Source organism: Triticum aestivum, chromosome 5D (genome assembly GCF_018294505.1).
Source record: "Triticum aestivum cultivar Chinese Spring chromosome 5D, IWGSC CS RefSeq v2.1, whole genome shotgun sequence".
NCBI classification, from domain to species: domain Eukaryota; kingdom Viridiplantae; phylum Streptophyta; class Magnoliopsida; order Poales; family Poaceae; genus Triticum; species Triticum aestivum.
In genome coordinates, this window is record NC_057808.1 from 27,739,269 (window position 1) to 27,758,480 (window position 19,212).

At 45.8% G+C, this 19,212-nt stretch overlaps 1 protein-coding gene and 2 pseudogenes across 1 annotated transcript; all 3 read left to right on the plus strand.

Moving 5' to 3' along the window:
* LOC123124164 (receptor-like protein EIX1) overlaps positions 1-4,021 on the plus strand; it is a 28,694-nt pseudogene extending 24,673 nt beyond the window's left edge.
* A 3,252-nt stretch (positions 4,022-7,273) lies between these two features.
* Positions 7,274-10,675, plus strand: LOC123124165 (receptor-like protein EIX2; annotated as a pseudogene).
* Positions 10,676-13,100: 2,425 nt separating this feature from the next.
* LOC123119205 (receptor-like protein EIX1) lies at positions 13,101-15,948 on the plus strand. The gene has a single exon (XM_044538917.1). The coding sequence runs from the start codon at positions 13,101-13,103 to the stop codon at positions 15,873-15,875; it is 2,775 nt and encodes a 924-aa protein (XP_044394852.1). The 3' UTR covers positions 15,876-15,948.
* Positions 15,949-19,212: the final 3,264 nt, after the last annotated feature.

Consider the following 19,212-nt stretch of genomic DNA (forward strand, 5'->3'; position numbering starts at 1 on the left):
AGGACGCTGAGATACCGACTCACTGATAGGATAAGGTAACTGGGTCTGTTTGCCAAGTCTGCAGCCATTACAATGTAAAGAAACATCTCCAGATACAGACCCTAAGAGGCCCTGGCGAACTAAAGAAGACAAGCGAGAGCCACATATGTGACCAAGGCGATGATGCCACTGCTGGAAGGACGCAGACGAAGAGGCAGCAAGAGCATGGGAGCTGGCTGAAGTGGTGGCAGCGGAAGGAAAACAAAGCCAGTCAACCTCCCAAAGGCCCTCTGACTCACCGTGCCGAGGGCCAGCACCAACCAAAGCCTTGCTGCGACGATCCTGAATGGAGCAAGAGTCGGTATCAAGAATGACACGACAACCAGAATCAGTAAGTTGGGCAGCGGAAAAAAGATTCATGGTGAGGCGAGGAACATGTGAAACACTAGGAACAGAAAAAGATGGAGTGGAAAGAAGACCACGGCTAGCAACAGGAAGAGGTGTGCCATCAGCGGTAAGAACATTAACAGGCGAATCAAGAGGTCGGAGAGAAGACAACACGGAAGAATCAGAAGACATATGAAAAGAGGCTCCAGAATCCAGAACCCACGAAGATGTACCTGACTGTGTAGATGCCTGCGGTGGTGGAGCAGTGGCTGCAGTCACAGCAGCAGCGGAACCGGTCGACGAAGAGCCTGAGGAAGCTAAGAGACGCTTGAGCCTCATAATGTCCTGGTCAGCGAGTGACGGGGTCGAGGAGGATCCAGGAGTCCCACTGGAAGAGGAGTGCCTCTAGTCTCGTTTCTTCTCACGGCAATCAGACTCTAGGTGACCTGGCCGAGAGCAGTAGCCACAAAAGGTGTCACGGCGCGACCGGCCCCTCTTAGCATAAGAAGGACGACCCACCCCCCCTGAAGGAGTAGGCAGGAGCGGTGGAGCGGTGAGGCGAGCAGGGGGCATAGGAGCTCGGGCGGCCAACACGGATGGAACCACAAGTAACCCAGCAGAGCGTAGGCGGGTCTCTTCAGCACGAAGCTCAGCAAGTACCTCCGAGATAGGAACACGACCACGAGTGAGCAGGTGAGCACGGCGAGGCTCGAACTCAGAGCGAAGACGAGATAAAAACTCGTGAACCTGCTGGAACTCCAAATCGGACCGCGTAGTCTGACAGCAACGGCAAGTTCCACAAACGACGGTCCGAAAAGAGTCAAGCTGACGCCAGATGGCAGAGCACTGTGAATAGAACTCATCAACAGAGGAATCACCTTGCTGGAGTGCATGCTCCTGACGCATCACAGATAGGTAGAGAGCATCACCAGAGGGCTGATAGCGCTGACAGAGATAAGACCACATCGCTGCAACTGTGCCAAGTCCCATGAACTCGGAAGCAAACTGAGGGAGGACACTCGCAGTGAGAACAGCAGCAGCTCGGGCATCATCATTGCACCACTGAGTGTTAGCAGACAGATCATCCCGGTACACAGAGAGAGCATCGGAATAAGCGGATAGCTGCTGATCATAAGCATCAACCGCAGCATCATCCTGAGCCTTGGCAACATCCCGGTCAACCTGAGAACCATCAACAGCAAGGACCGGCGGCACCGGTGGGATTGGGGCCACTGGCGCAACAGGGCATGGCGGACAGGGGACCTCGCCAGAAAGAACACCCCACAGAAGAAGGCCACGCATATGAATGCGCATGAAGCCCACAAACTCAGCGTAGTTGGTGCCATCAAAGATCACCGAACACCTAGGAACATCAACATAGCCCGAAGAAGACATACGAAGGTCTGCTTTTGCTTTCTCTGTTCAGCTTCCGCCTTTTTTTTGGTCAACGAACTGAAGATACCCGATGGGGATCGGGCTGGAGGACGAGCGAGGCAACCACGCTCGATCAGAAGCGCGAGGGCGGGCGGCCTGGCGCCGCACAACCCGAAGCAGGGGCCGGCGGCCTAGCTCGATCTGGAGCAGGAACGAGCGGGCGGGGCGGCCTGGCTCGATCTGAAGCAGGGACGAGCGGGCGGGGCTCGATCTGGAGCAGGCGCGGAGCGGGCGGGGCTCGATCCCCGCTCAAACAGAGGCAGGGCGCGAAGGCGAGCGGCCTGGCGCAGGCAGCCGCGGGCAGCGGCGGCGGGGGCGCCGACGGGCAGGCGGGCCAGGTGCGCGGAGGGCAAGGTTGGCCGGCTGGAGAAGAAGAGCTTCGGGCGCAGCAGGAGTGCCTGGTCCGGGCAGGCGGCAGAAGCGGGTGCCGAATTCGGCCAGCCAGCGACGGAATGGGCTGGAACGACAGGATTCGAGGGAAGCTAGGAGGGGGGTGCACGGAGTTGCGGCGTGCGAGAGAGCGGGGCTAACCTAGCATCTGATACCATGTTAGATAAGTGAGCAACTGAGCTTTACTAAGGGCCAAAGGCCATTACATATACATGTGTGGTAAAGTGCAGGAAACCCCTTATACAATGGGGATATACCGAAAAGAGACTATACACATCTAACAGTATTGACCCAACTTCCCTCCCCAGAAATGCAATTTTCAGTTCCCGAGCAGGTACTGCAACAGCGAGTGGTACGTCGCGGATCCAATACTCTGGTGCAAGTGCTGGTGAAGTGGAGCGACACTCAAGTGGAGATGGCGACATGGGAGGACAAGGTGCAGCTCAAGCAGAAATTCCCTAGAGCACCGGCTTGGGGGCAAGCCGTCTCTAACAGGGGAGGGATTGTCAGCAGCAGCGATCAAGACACAGAAGCAGCAGAGAACCAAGCACAGGAGTGGGCCGGCCCAAGAGACAGCCTCGCCTGCCGGCTCGGCTGGCTGGCCCGGAATGGGCCCATGTGGGCAGTATACTTAAACCTAGCGATAGCGTGTGAGTGGCTGGCGAACGGCTGGCAGGCTAGCTAACTTTCCCCTTTCGTGTTGTAACGGATAATCCTTCCTCCTCCTTCGATCCCCTCTCGATGAACTCGTGAATTGTAGCTTGATCCGGCGATAATGGAGGCGAGTTGAGTGAATTGTTGATTGTGTGCTAACAGATTCCCAGCATTTTTGCAGAACAACACATATTTGGAGTTCTTGGATCTTGCATGGAACAAGTTACCTGGAAGATTGCCTACATGGATAGGAGATCTGGGGAAACTGCATTTTGTATTATTGAGCCACAATGCATTTTCGGATAATATTCTGGTGGACATAACAAGGCTTATGGTTCTTCAGTACTTGGATTTGTCAGGCAACAATTTCTCTGGTTCAATACCTTGGCATCTATCAAACCTAACACTTATGAAAAAGGTACAGAAGCAGCAGTTCATGTATATTGATGATGGATATACTGGATCAGAAATTGACGGCATGATCCAGATGAGTGCTGGTCAGTTCAAAGAAATATTCTTAGTAGTTACAAAAGGACAGCAGCTTGTGTATGGTAGAGCATTTGCATATTTTGTGAGTATTGATTTATCAGGTAACTCCTTGACTGGTGAAATCCCTACAAGCATCACTTCCCTTGCTGCACTAATGAATCTTAATTTATCGTCGAACAAATTGAGTGGACAAATTCCAAACATGATTGGGTCCATGCAATCATTGGTATCTCTCGACCTCTCTCGGAACAAGCTCTCTGGTGAAATTCCGTCGAGCTTGTCAAGCCTGGCATCGTTGGCTGCCTTGAACCTGTCCTACAACAATTTATCTGGAAGGATACCCTCTGGCCGCCAACTTGACACCCTCAATCCGTACAACCCGTCTATTATGTACATAGGAAACACTGGACTTTGTGGGCATCCCCTCCAAAATAATTGTCCAGGAAATGATTCTTTCATCATCCATGGTGATCCCAGAAGCAGCAAGCAATTGTTTGATCCATTCACCTTTCAGTTTGGTCTTGTGCTGGGACTTGTGTTGGGGCTCTGGATAGTGTTTTGTGCATTGTTGTTCAAGAGGACATGGAGAGTTGCTTATTTCCGGCTCTTGGACGAGGTGTATGATCAAGTCTATGTATTCGTGGTCGTGAAGTGGGCAAGCCTCGCAAAGAACACAACCACAGAATAAGCATTATTTTTCTGAAGGAGTCAGGTGTATGTTGCTGCAACCTATTGAATGAGAGCTCTGGAACATTAACCAGGGTGTGGAAGATCTGAAGCAACATTTGTTATATCGTGTGCCTTGTTTAGACCTCTAAATGAAGATGAAGATGTTTAGTTCTTCTCATACATTTATGACATTACTATTGTCTAACACTCAAGTGCTGTGCGTGCATGCAAGACCTTAGTATTGTTTAATTATCCCAATACATGTAATGTACAGTAATACTTTACTATTATTCTGGATTGCAATCATGAGTATCTTTGGTACATTACTATTATTCTGGATTGTAATCATGAGTGTCTTTCGCTGAACATCAACTTGTTTCTGCAATCGCAGTGAGTTAGTTCCCTTTGTTGCATGACAGGTTTGTCATCTGGACGAAATCAATCGTGGATATTCCTGCAAAACATCAGTCTATAGTCTTGTACCCTGTGAGTCTGTGATGTACTAATCCCTTACTTTCTGAAGAGTACAAACCCAAGGTGTACAATCTTCATGCGCCCGTGTTGGAACGTGACGCATACTTCAGTTGCTTTGTGCAGAAAAAGCTACAGTACTACTAGTTTCTTCATTGCACAGAGGCAGTGAGGCTTGGTCAGAGTTTTTAGCGTCAAATTTCTCGAGTTCACTCGGTCTGGTTAAGTAAGTAGTTGTAGTTGTTTCATCCGCGCGTCGTCCGTGTTGCTCAGTCGTGTCTGAGCCTTCCATTCTGTTAACTTTCTCTGAAGTTTCACTCCACGGCAGCTAGAAGAGGATGCAGAGTACTAGACCCAGCCATTGTATATAGTAGGATACTAAAGGGGACGTTGGATGTCGCCTGCCGTCCTGATGCTCTGCTCCTTCTCCCCATCGCGATGCCCCGCCCATTCACCAACGTCGCCTCCCTAGCGACGGCCGCCTTGTTGACCTTGTTTTGCTTCACCAATGGTAGGATTATTTGGGTTGTAATAATCTTGGCCATGCCCCTGTACACAAGGCAAGGCATGGGTGCGTGCGTGTGTGTGTCCCCTACTCTGCTCACCACCTGTTCGTTGATTTGCCTGCGCCAGGTCGTGCGAGAATCGACTTCCCAGCTGAGTCCACCCGCCGTGATAGGGATGACGACGGAGACTCGGTGACTATCAACCAACCCGGCACCTGAACTCGGGCAGAGACCGGCAGTTGCTCCATAGACGAGACGATGTCGAGGGATCGGTCCAGTCCTGGACCATGTGGAGTACTTTAGGACGGACGATGTCAATAGATAGAGGATCGTACGAGCCATCTGCTCGAGAAATCGATTTTGGAGTATCATAGTCCACCTTATGCTGGAGATGCTACATGGTATGTTGTTTTGTGCTGCTTCATGTGCTCTTTTCAATCTCTTACGTTTGCTGTCATATCTTGTTTTCTGAAGTTGAAAACTCTAGTACAAAGTTTCAGCGACGTTGTAGAAAAAAAATCTGGTGTAATACTATGCTGGAATGTTTATAACTGAGTGACTTCGACATTACCGTGTCATCGCAGGCAGTCCTATACCTGGTGACTCCCATCATAGTCGGGCTACAAAATCGTATGAACAAGACTTGATTGAACGGGTTTCCTCTGTGACAACGTACTGCATCGAGGAATGAAGCACTTACAGCAATATTGCTTCAGTTATAGTAATTCAGAGAGACCTTCCAGGGTACCTGAACAAACTATCGCTTATTTTCATAATTACAAAATAGTCTTATGAAACTTTTGTTCAGAAGATGGATCGCCCTTTTCCCTTTGTTTTTTTCTTTCTGAGACCAAGTAATGCTGATCTTTCGCTTACTATCTTCACAACTATTGCCATTATTAATGGTGCATACTTTTCTGGTCAATACTAATTGCCAATATCCCTTTCCAATTAAATCTACTTCTATTTTTCCTGAATTCGAGCAAGTGTGATGTTTACCGAGATCCTTAGGTTATGATAATCAACAACTCTTGGAGAACAGCTTGCTCATATCTTTCTGACGGTAAACATCTTGAAGAGAAGAACAGTTAATATGGTGGACACAAAGTATGACCTAAGTGCTCTTCCGTGTACAAGCAGAAATGTCGCGACTATATTTTAGAGGGAAATTATGTGTACTATGACCAATCTCTAAAAATAATTGAGTGGACCTGACGGGGCCAATTACGTCCCCCTTCCCTCTGCCCAAAAATCAACAACCTGCAACTGAATTTGGCGAAAATTCCAATGTTGCTTCTATTTGAAATGAAAACTATCTTTAAAACATAATCTGCACAGACTGAAAAAGAAGCCTGACAAACCAGAGGAAGGCAAAGAAAAGAAAAAAACTAAGCTAGCCAAGCCAAAATCAACAGAAAAGAGAAGACAAAAGAAGCAAAAACATGGTGGGCAACATGAGCGACTGAATTCCCCCTTGGCAGTTGGCACCTATGCCCTCAGCGGCGGTCTCCAGCCAAACAGGGAGCTTGTCGCCGACCTTCTATTGGCCACCATGAATCCATAAATATACCAACGCCTTGAGCTCTAGTAGTAGTAGTTCCTTTCTTAAGTTGCCTCGTTTGGAAAAATTCTACGCGTGTTTGTTCGTTGCATTGAGATGTTTAGGAATGCTGGAGACTACGTCGGAGCTTTTAGCATCAAAATTTCAGAGTGCATTCAGGAAGGTTAAGCGCTACAAAGTAGTTTGTTTCATCTGTCTGTTCTCTTTTCCTCTGAAGTTTCCTTTCCGAGTGCATCCAGGAAGGTTAAGTACTACAGCAGAAGGTTAAGTGTCAAAAAATCATAGGGTCGTCGTCCTCTTTTCCTCTGAAGTTTCAGTCCAGGCAAGAGGGACATTGGGTGCTGTTGGGCGGTGGATGGTAAGCCGACACGACGCCACACGAGGGCTGCCTGTCAGATGTAGTTCGAAGTCTGAAAAGTCTAGAGAGTTTCAGATGGCTGGAATGGTTAAGCGTGCCACTGTCCAGAGTGCGCCCTCTACATCCAGCAGAGCTGAGTGATGATGACTTTGACAGTACCCTATCGTTACACGCAGGCTACTAGTCGTCTAGTCCAGTGGCTGGCAACTCCCATCAGCCTGGCCACACAATTGTATGAACCAGATCGACTTGATTGAGTGGGCCTCCTTGAAACCCTGAAGCACTGGGACTTTGACCGTAGACTGTTGTATGGCTCTGGTATGTAGCTAAATACTAGTAACACCGAGCCTGTAGCATACAGATTTAGTGCGTACGATTGCTTCCCCAGCTACCCAGCTCTTGTTCTTCCAAGATGCATCACACAACAAATCTCATGTTCGCCACCCACCTGTTGTTCATCATCTTAAGCTTCACTTCATTTTCGCAAGTGGGGCATGCACTAGCACTCCAACCCCAGCTTGCACATGCTCATGGTGGCGGCTGCATCCCAGCCGAGAGGGCCGCCTTGCTCGCCTTCCACAAGGGCATCACAAGTGACAACGCAAGTGTCCTCGCCTCGTGGCACGGACATGATTGCTGCCGGTGGAGGGGCGTCAGTTGCAACAACCGAATAGGTCATGTCATCAAGCTTCACCTTCCCAATACAAGTCCGGACCTTAACACATATGGGTGTGGTCATGATCATTCATTGGCCGACACAACTGTGGAAACTGATACCTATCATGCGTGCAGTGATGCTAATTCATTGTACGGTGAGATAAGTACCTCTCTGCTTTCCTTGAAGCATCTAGAGCACATGGATCTTAGTATGAACTGTTTGGTAGGGACGAATAGTCACATTCCTCAGTTCTTGAGCTCCATGGAGAACTTGAGGTATCTTAACCTCTGCGGCATGCCATTTACCGGTAGAGTTCCTTCTCAACTTGGTAATCTGTCTAAGTTGCAGCATCTTGACCTTGGTCAGGGTTATAGCGAGATGTACTCGGCGGACATCACCTGGTTAACAAAGCTACCATTGTTGCAGTACCTTAGCATGAATGGAATAAATCTCTCTAGGATAACTGACTGGCCTGGTACATTGAATATGATTCCATCTCTAAGGGTCATCAATCTTGCTGCATGCTCACTTGATACTGCAAGTCAATCGCTTCCCTACCTTAACCTCACGAAACTTGAGAAGCTTGATTTGTCTGAGAATAATTTAGGCCACTCAATTGCATCAAGTTGGTTTTGGAAAGTGACGAGCCTCAAATACCTCAGTCTTCGTCTGAATTTCCGTGCAAATTGGTTATTCGGCAAACTTCCCGATGCACTAGGAAACATGACGTCGCTCAAGGTCCTTGATGTGTCAGCTACCAATCTGAATAAGAGTGGAAACATTGAAAATCTTTGCTCTTTGGAAGTGCTCGACCTTTCTAAAAATCCTATGATTGGAGATATAGTGGTGTTGATGGAGGGATTGCCGAGATGTGCACGGGGGAAACTGCTGGAGCTGAATTTGCATGGAAACGAATTCACCGGGGCCCTGCCAAATTTTATAGGGGAATTCAGCAGCTTGAGCATGCTTGACCTTTCTTGCAACAACCTTGTTGGACCTATACCGACTGGGCTTAGGAATTTGGTGCATTTAACCATCCTTGATCTCGACTGGAATCTACTCAACGGTACTATTCCAACTGAAATTGGTGACCTTACTGCTCTGACTTATTTGGACATAAGCCGCAACAACTTGACTGGAATTATACCAGCCGAGCTTGGAAAATTGAAGCGTTTGGCTTACCTTAATCTTGCAGAGAACAAAATTACTGGACCATTACCCATTGAAATGGGTTCTCTGAGGAATCTGGTTTATCTGTACCTAAGCAACAACAACCTTAGTGGCGTGATCACAGAAGAACACATTGCTGATATAAAAGGTTTAAAGATTATAAGCTTGTCTTCCAATAATTTGAAGATTGTAGTCGATTCAGATTGGCGTTCTCCCTTTAGGCTACAGGCTGCAGATTTTGCATCATGCCAAATGGGTCCTCTCTTTCCAGCTTGGCTTCAGCAGCTGCGGGGGATCGATGCACTTGACATTTCGAGCACCGGTTTAAAGGACAAGTTTCCTGAGTGGTTTTGGCATACATTTTCACAAACAACATATCTCGACATCTCTAACAATCAAATAAGTGGCATCTTGCCAGCACATCTGGATGGCATGGCCTTGGAAGAACTCTACCTAAGTTCAAACCGGCTCACCGGCTCAATACCTTCGTTGCCATCAAATATCACTATGTTAGACATCTCCAACAATAATTTTTCAGGAGTAATACCATCAAATTTTGAAGCCTCCCAACTTCAAATGTTGCTTATATATTCTAATCAAATTGGTGGGTACATTCCAGAATCCTTCTGCAAATTGGAACAGTTGTTGTATCTGGATTTGTCAAATAATTTCTTGAAGGGGAAAATTCCTGAATGTTCTGACATCCAAAAAATGCAATATCTTCTGCTCGGTAATAACAACTTATCAGGAGAATTCCCAGCATTTTTGCAGAATAACACGGATATGGAGTTCTTGGATCTCGCATGGAACAAGTTGTCTGGAAGATTGCCTACATGGATAGGAGATCTGGCTAATTTACATTTTGTACTACTGAGCCACAATGCATTTTCTGATAATATTCCAGTCGACATAACAAGGCTTTGGAATCTTCAATACTTGGATCTATCATGCAATAATTTGTCTGGTGAAATACCTTGGCATCTATCAAACCTAACACTTATGAAAAAAGAACAAAAGGAATTCCTGGAAATGGATGATGGAGTCACTGGAAACGACACCGAGATGGGAGCTACTCACCTTGGAGAAATATTGTCAGTAGTTACAAAAGGACAGCAGCTTATATATGGTAGAACACTTGTATATTTTGTTGGCATTGATTTATCAGCTAACTCCTTGACTGGTGAAATCCCTACAGACATCACTTCCCTTGATGCGCTGATGAATTTGAATTTATCATCAAACAAATTGAGTGGACAGATTCCAAACATGATTGGCGCCATGCAGTCACTAGTATCCCTTGACCTCTCTGAGAACAAGTTCTCTGGTGAAATCCCGACGAGCTTGTCAAGCCTGGCATTGTTGGAGGCCTTGAACCTGTCCTACAACAATTTATCTGGAAGGATACCCTCTGGCCGTCAACTTGACACCCTCAATTCGAACAACCAGTCAATTATATACATCGGCAACAGTGGACTCTGTGGGCCTCCTCTCCAAAATAATTGTCCAGGAAATGATTCTTTCATCGTCTATGGCGATCTTGAAAGCAGTAAGCAACCGTTTGATCCACTGACCTTTCATTTTGGTCTTGTGCTGGGACTTGTGGTGGGGCTCTGGGTGGTATTTTGTGCCTTGTTGTTCAAGAGGACATGGAGAACTGCTTATTTCCGGCTCTTCGACAAGGTATATGATCAAGTCTATGTATTTGTGGTTGTGAAGTGGGGAAGCTTCACAAAGAACACAGCCGCAGAATAAGCACTTTTTTTCTCTGAATGGGAGCTCTGGACTATTAATTAACCATGGTGACTTGGTGAGAAAGATGTTCAGCAACATATGTTTATCGTGTGCCTTGTTTATTCCTCTAAATAAAGATGGAGATGTTAGTTCTTCTGATACATTTATGACATCATTATTGTATAATTGTTGTGGTAGATGCAAGACTTATGTGTTGTTCAAATATCCCGATACATGCAAGACTTTACTAGTTTTCTGGACTGTAATTATGAACGTCTTTTGCTGAATATTTTGAACTCGTTTCTGCGATCAGGGGTGAGATAAATTACTTTTGTTGTTGTTGCAATGGGTTCTTCATCTGGTGTAAATCTATCATGGAAACTCTTGCAAAACTTCAGTTTATAATCCTGTACTCTGTTATGTACTCCCTTTCTCACGAGTACAATGCACATGATGATGTTTAGAACTGCATTTGGTCCTGACGTGCTGCTTTCTAATCGGTTGTGTGGAGCATTCAGACTTCTTGTACCATGTCTTAAGTTTTCTGCTTGTTCATGGTACTTGGATGAAGTTTTCATCTTACCATTTGCAGAAACCAATTTATGCATCTATTGGTTTCAGCGATTGGGTTTTCTCTGGTAATCAAGTGCTGGTACACTTGTGAATTCTTGCTGGATCCCAAGTTGGTTTCCACGGCGGCCATTCGTCCATACCGGCGAAGAACGCCTCTCATAGGAAGAGCATGGGCCGAGCATAGCAGAGACAGGGTGGCCTGGGTTCACCTTCTCATATTATAGTTATCAGGCTTACCATAATATAGTTATCATGTTGCTCAAGTCATAGTTATCACGCTGGTCATGCCAAAGTTATCAAGCAAAAAAAATTTATTATCGCTGGTATGACAGAAAAAGGAAAGGTTTAAAATAACCTTGTTTATATACAACAGACAACAACTAAAAGTGGCTTATAAAAGTGGCTTAGTTGGTTCAAAGTCTAATGAATAGACAAGTCCCCTTTCTAGCACTTTTATTTTCTTTTCATATTGTGTAGCCAAAAACCAGAAAAACCACTAGCGATTTACTATTGACATATACGGTTTTCGAGAGAAGAAAAAAATCAGTGGAATCAAGCGTGCAGGTCGCGAGAGCATCTATCGCCGAAGACCTCAAACCTGTCTCAAATGCCCAAGCGGCCTAACCAGTCACAAAAAACCGACCCACCCGAGTGTCTTAAACCGTCCTCAAACGCACGGGCTGTCCGGCGCCCCTCATATCCAACCCAAGTATGGAGTAGATATGGGACGACCCGGGCGCGCCCGGGTGCGTCTGCCACGTTAGCCCGGCCCACCCCTACCCCACATATATCCCCTTCGATGAACCTTAAGCCTCAGTCCACTCCACTCTCTTCGTCCTCTCCTCTTCCCAGTCCGATCCATGGCGGACGACCGCGTCAGCTCCTGCACCAATGGCGACGAGAGCGACGTCGATGCGGTCGCTCTCCGCATTGCTTGTGCCGCCCCCGTCTAGATCAGGGCGGCAATAGCTCACGGAATGACGCGTCGTCCCCTTCCGTCCATCGTCGCAGTGTGGGCGACATTGCTGAGCCGTCCTGTCCGGCACGCAGCACCGGTGGGAGCGCCGCCAGCTCCGCCCTACTCCAGGTATGCCGCCCCGCCTCCACCACGTCCATTCTACCTCCGAAGGGCGTCCAGGAGCACCTTGGGGTGCTTGTGCCCTTGCCGGCGCCGGGCCGGCCGAGGACGCTCGAGTCGGAGGCGTGGGCCACATGACAACGCGCGAGGATGGTTGTGGCGGCGGGCGACGTGTCGGCGAGGCGCCGGGCACTCGCGCGCGTGCCAGTCGATCCTGAGGACGCGCTCATTGCATCCGTCCTTCGGCGCTCCCTCACAACGGCGGAGACGGATGTGCAGCGGCTATGGCGAAAGAACGCGAAAGTGCTCTGGCTCGCTAACGAGCTGTCGGAACGCGAGATGTCGGCGAAGGCGGCGACGAAGGTGAAGGCAAGGAGGCACGCTGAGGAGCAGGAACGCTTGCTCCGCAGGTTTGCTGGGGTTTACATGGAGCTGTCGGACGACTTCAGCAACAACGACGACTCTCCGGCGGGCGACCGCCGACCGCAAGCGGAAGGGGGCGGCAAGGAAATGATGATTTCCTTCGCCCTTTTCCGTTTAATTAACTATTTTTATCGTATTTTATGGCACCGTCTGATTGAAATTGTATCCTTTGGTTGTCTGATGATCATTTATGCTATAATTATGCCTGATTTAACTAAATTTGGTACTATTTGTTGATGAAGGCAAGTTCATTTTCATACGTGCATGTGTTGCATGGATATAAGACGCAGCAAAATAAGGAGCGTTCGGTCAATGTCCGCGCTTGAGGGCCGGATTTGATGTCCTGAGCTGTAGATGCTCTGATAGAGGCAGGTTGTGACGCCCCCGATTCTGCCTGGCCACACAATTGTATGAACCAGACTTGATTGAGTGGGCCTCCTTGAAACCCTGAAGCACTGGGACTTTGACCGTAGACTCTAGTGTGGCCAAACATCTCTGGTAGCATGGCTCTGGTATGTAGCTACATACTAGTTACACTAAGCCTATAGCATACAGATCTAGCCCGTATGATGCTTTCCCAGCTACCCAGCTCTTGTTCTTCCATCATGCATGGCACAACCAGTCCCCAGTTCACCACCCTCATCATCATATGCATCGCCTCTTTTTCACAAATGGTGCATGCACTAGCACTTCAACCCCAGCTTGTGCAAGCCCATGATGGCGGCTGCATCCCAGCCGAGAGGGCCGCCTTGCTCTCCTTCAAGAAGAGCATCACAAATGACGGCGCTCATGCCCTCACCTCGTGGCACGGGCAGGATTGCTGCCGGTGGAGGGGCGTCGATTGCAGCAACCGAACAGGTCATGTCATCAAGCTTCACCTTCGTCGCAATACAGTTCTGAACCCTGATGACGGCGATTACTATGATGGGTGCGCTTATGCTAAGTCATTGTTCGGCGAGATAAGTCCCTCTCTGCTTTCCTTGAAGGATCTAGAGCATATGGATCTTAGCATGAACTGTTTGCTAGGGCCAACCGGTCATATTCCTCAATTCTTGGGTTCCATGGAGAATTTGAAATATATTAACCTCTCTGGTATCCCATTTACCGGTAGAGTTCCTTCTCACCTTGGTAACCTGTCCAAGTTGCAGCATCTTGACCTTGGCCAGGTTGATTATTCTGGGTTGTCCTCAACGGACATCACCTGGTTAACAAAGCTACCATTGCTGCAGCACCTTAGCATGAGCGGAATAGATCTCTCAATGATAGCTGACTGGCTTCATACCTTGAATATGATTCCATCTCTGAGGGTTATCAATATTGCTGCATGCTCACTTGATACTGCAAGCCAAACGCTTCCCTACCTTAACCTCACGAAACTTGAGAAGCTTGATCTTTCTTATAATAATTTGGACCACTCAATTTCATCAAGTTGGTTTTGGAAAGTAACAAGCCTCAAATACCTCAGTCTTCGTCAGAATCAGTTATTTGGAAAGTTTCCGGACGCACTAGGAAATATGACGTCACTCAAGGTACTTGATTTGTCAGACAACAATCTGAATAAGACTGGAAACCTTAAAAATCTTCTTATTAATCTTTGCCATTTGGAAATACTCGACCTCTCATATAATTCTATGAATGGAGATATAGTGGTGTTGATGGAAGGGTTGCAATGTCCACCGGAAAAATTGCAAGAGCTGCATTTCAGTGAAAACAAATTCATGGGGACCCTGCCGAATGTTGTAGGGGAATTCAGCAGCTTGAACATACTTGACATGTGCAACAACAACCTTGTTGGACTTATACCACTAGGGCTTTGGAATTTGGTGCGTTTAACTTACCTTGATCTCAGCATGAATCAGCTCAATGGGAATGTACCAACTGAAATTGGTGCTCTTACTGCTCTAACTTATTTGGTCATATTTAGCAACAACTTGACCGGAAGTATACCAGCCGAGCTTGGAAAACTGAAGCATTTGACTATCCTTTCTCTCAAAGACAACAAAATTACTGGACCTATACCACCAGAAGTTACGCATTTAACTAGCTTAACCACCCTAGACCTCTCCAGTAATCACCTCAATGGAAGTGTACCCAATGAATTAGGTTACCTGAAGAATATGGTTGGACTGGATCTAAGCAACAACAACCTTAGTGGTGTGATCACAGAAGAACACTTTGCAAACCTGAAAAGTTTAAAGGGCATAGACTTGTCTTCCAATAGTTTAAGGATTGTTGTGGATTCAGATTGGCATTCTCCCTTTTCGCTACAGTTTGCAGATTTCGCATCTTGTCAAATCGGTCCTCTCTTTCCAGCCTGGCTTCAGCAGCTGCGGGGAATCACTCATCTTGACATCTCAAGCACCGGTTTAGTGGACAAGTTCCCTGGTTGGTTTTGGTATACATTTTCACAGGCAACATATCTCAATATGTCTAACAACCAAATAAGTGGCAGCTTGCCAGCACATCTGGATAGCATGGCTTTGGAGGAACTCTACCTGAGTTCAAACCGGCTCACTGGGTCAATACCTTCGTTGCTGACAAATATCACTATTTTAGACATCTCCAAGAATAACTTTTCAGGAGTAATACCATCAAATTTTGAAGCACCCTGGCTTCAAGTATTGATTATCTATTCAAACCGAATTGGTGGGTACATTCCAGAATCTCTTTGCAAATTGCAAAAGCTAGTTTATGTGGATTTGTCGAACAATTCTTTGGAGGGTGAAATTCCTCTTTGTTTTCCCATCCAAAAAACACAATTTCTACTGCTCAGTAACAACAGTTTATCAGGAAAATTGCCAACATCTTTGCAGAATAACACAGCTATTAAGTTCTTGGACCTTTCATGGAACAAGTTGTCTGGAAGACTGCCTTCATGGATAGGAGATCTGGGGAACTTGTGTTTTTTACTACTGAGCCACAATACATTTTCTGGTAATATTCCAATTAATATAACAAGCCTTGGGCATCTTCAGTACTTGGATCTATCATGCAACAATTTCTCTGGTGCAATACCTGGGCATCTATCAAACCTAACACTCATGAAAATAGTACAAACGGAATTCATGTATATGGATGATGTACATGATTCGGGAGACAATTCCCTGGAGATGGGGGTTGGTCACCTCGGAGAAATATTGTCAGTAGTTACGAAAGGACAGCAACTTCTATATGGTACAACACTTGCATATTTTGTGAGCATTGATTTATCAGGTAACTCTTTGACCGGTGAAATCCCTACTGGCGTCACTTCCCTTGCTGCACTGATGAACTTGAATTTATCATCAAACAAATTGAGTGGACCAATTCCAGACATGATTGGGGCCATGCGAGGAAGATCTTAAGCAGCATATGTTATACCCTGTGTTTAGTTCTTCGGATGGTCTTATGACTTTACTGTTATGTAACTACTGCGGTCTTTGGTGCATTGTTTAATTAGCTTGATAGTTGATACATGTAAGACTTCTGTACTATTCTTCTGGACTGTAATCATCAGTTTCTTTCCCTGAATTATTTCAACTTTTTTCTGCTACACAATGAGTAGAGTGCTTATATTTTTTGTGGGATGGTCTTGTCCTCTGGACGAAATCGATTGTGCAAATTCCTGCAAAACTTCAGTTTATAGTCTTGTGCTCTGTGATGTACTGCGCCCTTACTTCCCGAAGAGTACAGTGCATTTTTAGAGCTGCATGTGTTCCGTTTCTCAAGTTTCGTGGGGTTAAGAGGACATGGAGAATTGCTTATTTCCGGCTCTTCAACAAGGCGTATGATCAAGTCTATGTAATTGTGGTCCTGAAGTGGGCAAACTTCGCCAAAAACACAGCAGCAAAATAAGCAATTTTCTTTTCTAAAGGAGGCAGTGTCTGTGCTGCAACCAATGAAAAGAGCTCTAAATTATTAACCAGGGTGAGGAAGATCTTAAGTAGCATATGTTATACCCTGTGCCTAGTTTATACCTCTAAATAAATATGAAGATGTTTAGTTCATCTGATAGTTTTATGACTTTACTGTTATGTAAGTCATAAGATCACATAAATGTGTCACCAAGCATATGTTGTCCACGTACTACCAGTTTCGGATGGATTTTGGTTAGAATATTTTTTGTCAGGAAATATCCTGCATGCTGATTTCCCCATTGCTTGGTAACATTTTTCTGTAAATCATATCCAAACATACCTGCAAACATGAACAGTCTGTAACTGTAAGAGTTAGTGTGGCGTTATTTCTCTGCATGTACCAACCTATAATTTTTTGAATGCTACAAAATTTCCATTGTCTGCAAAACAAGTCCGTTTCACATGAAGCACGCAACGAATCCCACAAACCACCAGAACATATATTCAAAATTATCATCTCCTAGACATTAGTTTTTAAATATGTGCCATGAAAAACTGAAATGTTCAATCGTTCGACAACAAAGATGTACATCCATGAAAACTTAAAACTTCAGAGCAAAACTACTTTGCAAGACAAAGAAGAAAAAAAATAGGAAAAACAGCTATAAATAGACTACGAACAAAGTACTAGTAGAAATTGTTCTTTCGCAAAATTTGGTTTGTTTGTGTCATCAGCAACAATTAGCCTTCGACAGTTTAATCGATAAGAAAACTTCCAATTTCATATCACCTGACAAAATGGGCGAACACCCAACAACTCAATCGTAACACAAATGATTCCTCTAAGCTCTGGGGCTCCAAGGATAAAAGTCATTCCAGCCACATGATAGCTTCAGCAACAGAAACTAAATCCACAAGTTCATTAAGCTACCACAGCAAATCAGATTACATTTCAACAAAGAGAATAAATCGACAACTACGCTAGGCTGCAAATAAGTCAGGGCAGTTCAAAGACAGAAACTAAATCAACAAGCACACTAGGATGAGATAACAAGTCATGTAGTAGTTTAATAAAAGAAACTAAACTGAAAACTACACTAGGCTGCAACAACAGTCAACTCCACCATGTATGCTGCTGCCTGAGAATGTGCTCTGATATTTTCCATCTGCTGTTGAGGTGAAGGCATGAGGCGCTATCTCCTGCAGTGCATAGTAGTCAACTCTTGGGATTAAGAATCGGTAGCAACAAGTAAAAACTGTAACAAGTAAAGTTTTCCCCTATCAAACAGTACATTAAGATTGTCGCCCGAAAAGAAATCTGTACATTGAAAATTTGTTCAAGTAGTGCTTACAGCCTGCTGCTCCTAGACGGGCAGAATTGGGACTTCGCGGGGAATTGGGTTTCCGTTCAGTACATAGGAAACACTACCCAATGCACTACAGAAAAGAAAATAAGGAAAGATGTAAGCAAAAGTTGTTGCCACATTTATTGGAACCAATAGTAGAATTAATCTGTAGTACTATAACTAGGTATATAGTGCTCATTCTGTACTTGAAACTGTTAAAGGCATGCATGGCCATAGAAACTCATTTGAATTTCAGTATTGAAGGTAAGTGGTACAACACATTGCAACACTATATATATTAATGTACACAAATGGCGGATCACATAGTACCTGCTGATCTCCGCTTCCCTAAAGACAGCTTGTTGCAGGAACTTCACGGACCATGCCTCGTAATCTTGATAAGATATCCCAACAAGATGACCGCTTTGGTTGAATATAGGTGATCCGAAACGACCAAATGAATGAAAAGGAATACCATGCCTCCAATTTGCCAATGGGCCTGTTCCTCCATCGCTGCTCACAACAAACAAACAAAAAAAATACAAACAGCACATTAGAGCTATATTATTATTGTTATAGAAAGGGAGCATCATGCCCCCAATTTCATATCTCATGAAACTGACAAATGGCACATAACCATTCGCGTCAAGGGGATGCCCTACCCCGGATTTCAGCCCAACGCAACCTTCCAGCTATCCTAACAAAAACACACACCATACTAACTTCAAACATCCTCCAACCGAACAAAATCAACCAAACACAACATTGCGACCATCTACGGATTATCCATATCGAAAGTCTTGCAGCTATTTCAGAGCCAAGAAGACAATAGACCTATCTAATCTAATCTAATCTAATCTAACCCAAATGCAACATGCTAAGAAGTTTGATGATCCTCTATACATATATAGTAACGAAAATGTTCTGGTAACTCCCGGGACTCCCGACACCCACTTATCGGTTCGTCGATTCCCGCTGAGATCTGTGCGTCGGTGTGACAAGGACCAGCTCATTTGCAGCATGAGTCAGACATTAGTAAACTGGGTTCTAGGTACACCGTAGGCTCATGGCCACTGTTTCTACCAGCTTGTCTGCACAGGCTACTGTGGCAAAGGCGAGCTGTTTCGTCAACTCTTTCACTCATCACGTCATGTCAATCTCCTCTATTCTAGTATATTTTTCTCTGTTCTTCTTTTGACTGGAGAGAGAGGAGAAAGGTGAGGAGAGAGAGGGCTTTTCTTTCAGTGAGCCCGTTTGAGAGAGAGGAATGGCAGGAGAGAGCGGAGAGAGAGGCTGAGAGAGAAAATAACTTTTTTCATGAGAGAGTGACGGGAGTAGGGGGAGGAGAGACAGGTTGTGAAAGGAGAGAGAGGAGAAAGGTCAGGAGTGTTTTCGTTTTGTGAGACGTGTGTGACAGTGATAAATGCCAGAAGAGAGAGGCCATGAGAGAGAGGTATAGTCACATCGATGCATGTTCCGCTGTCCCGCTCATGCATTCC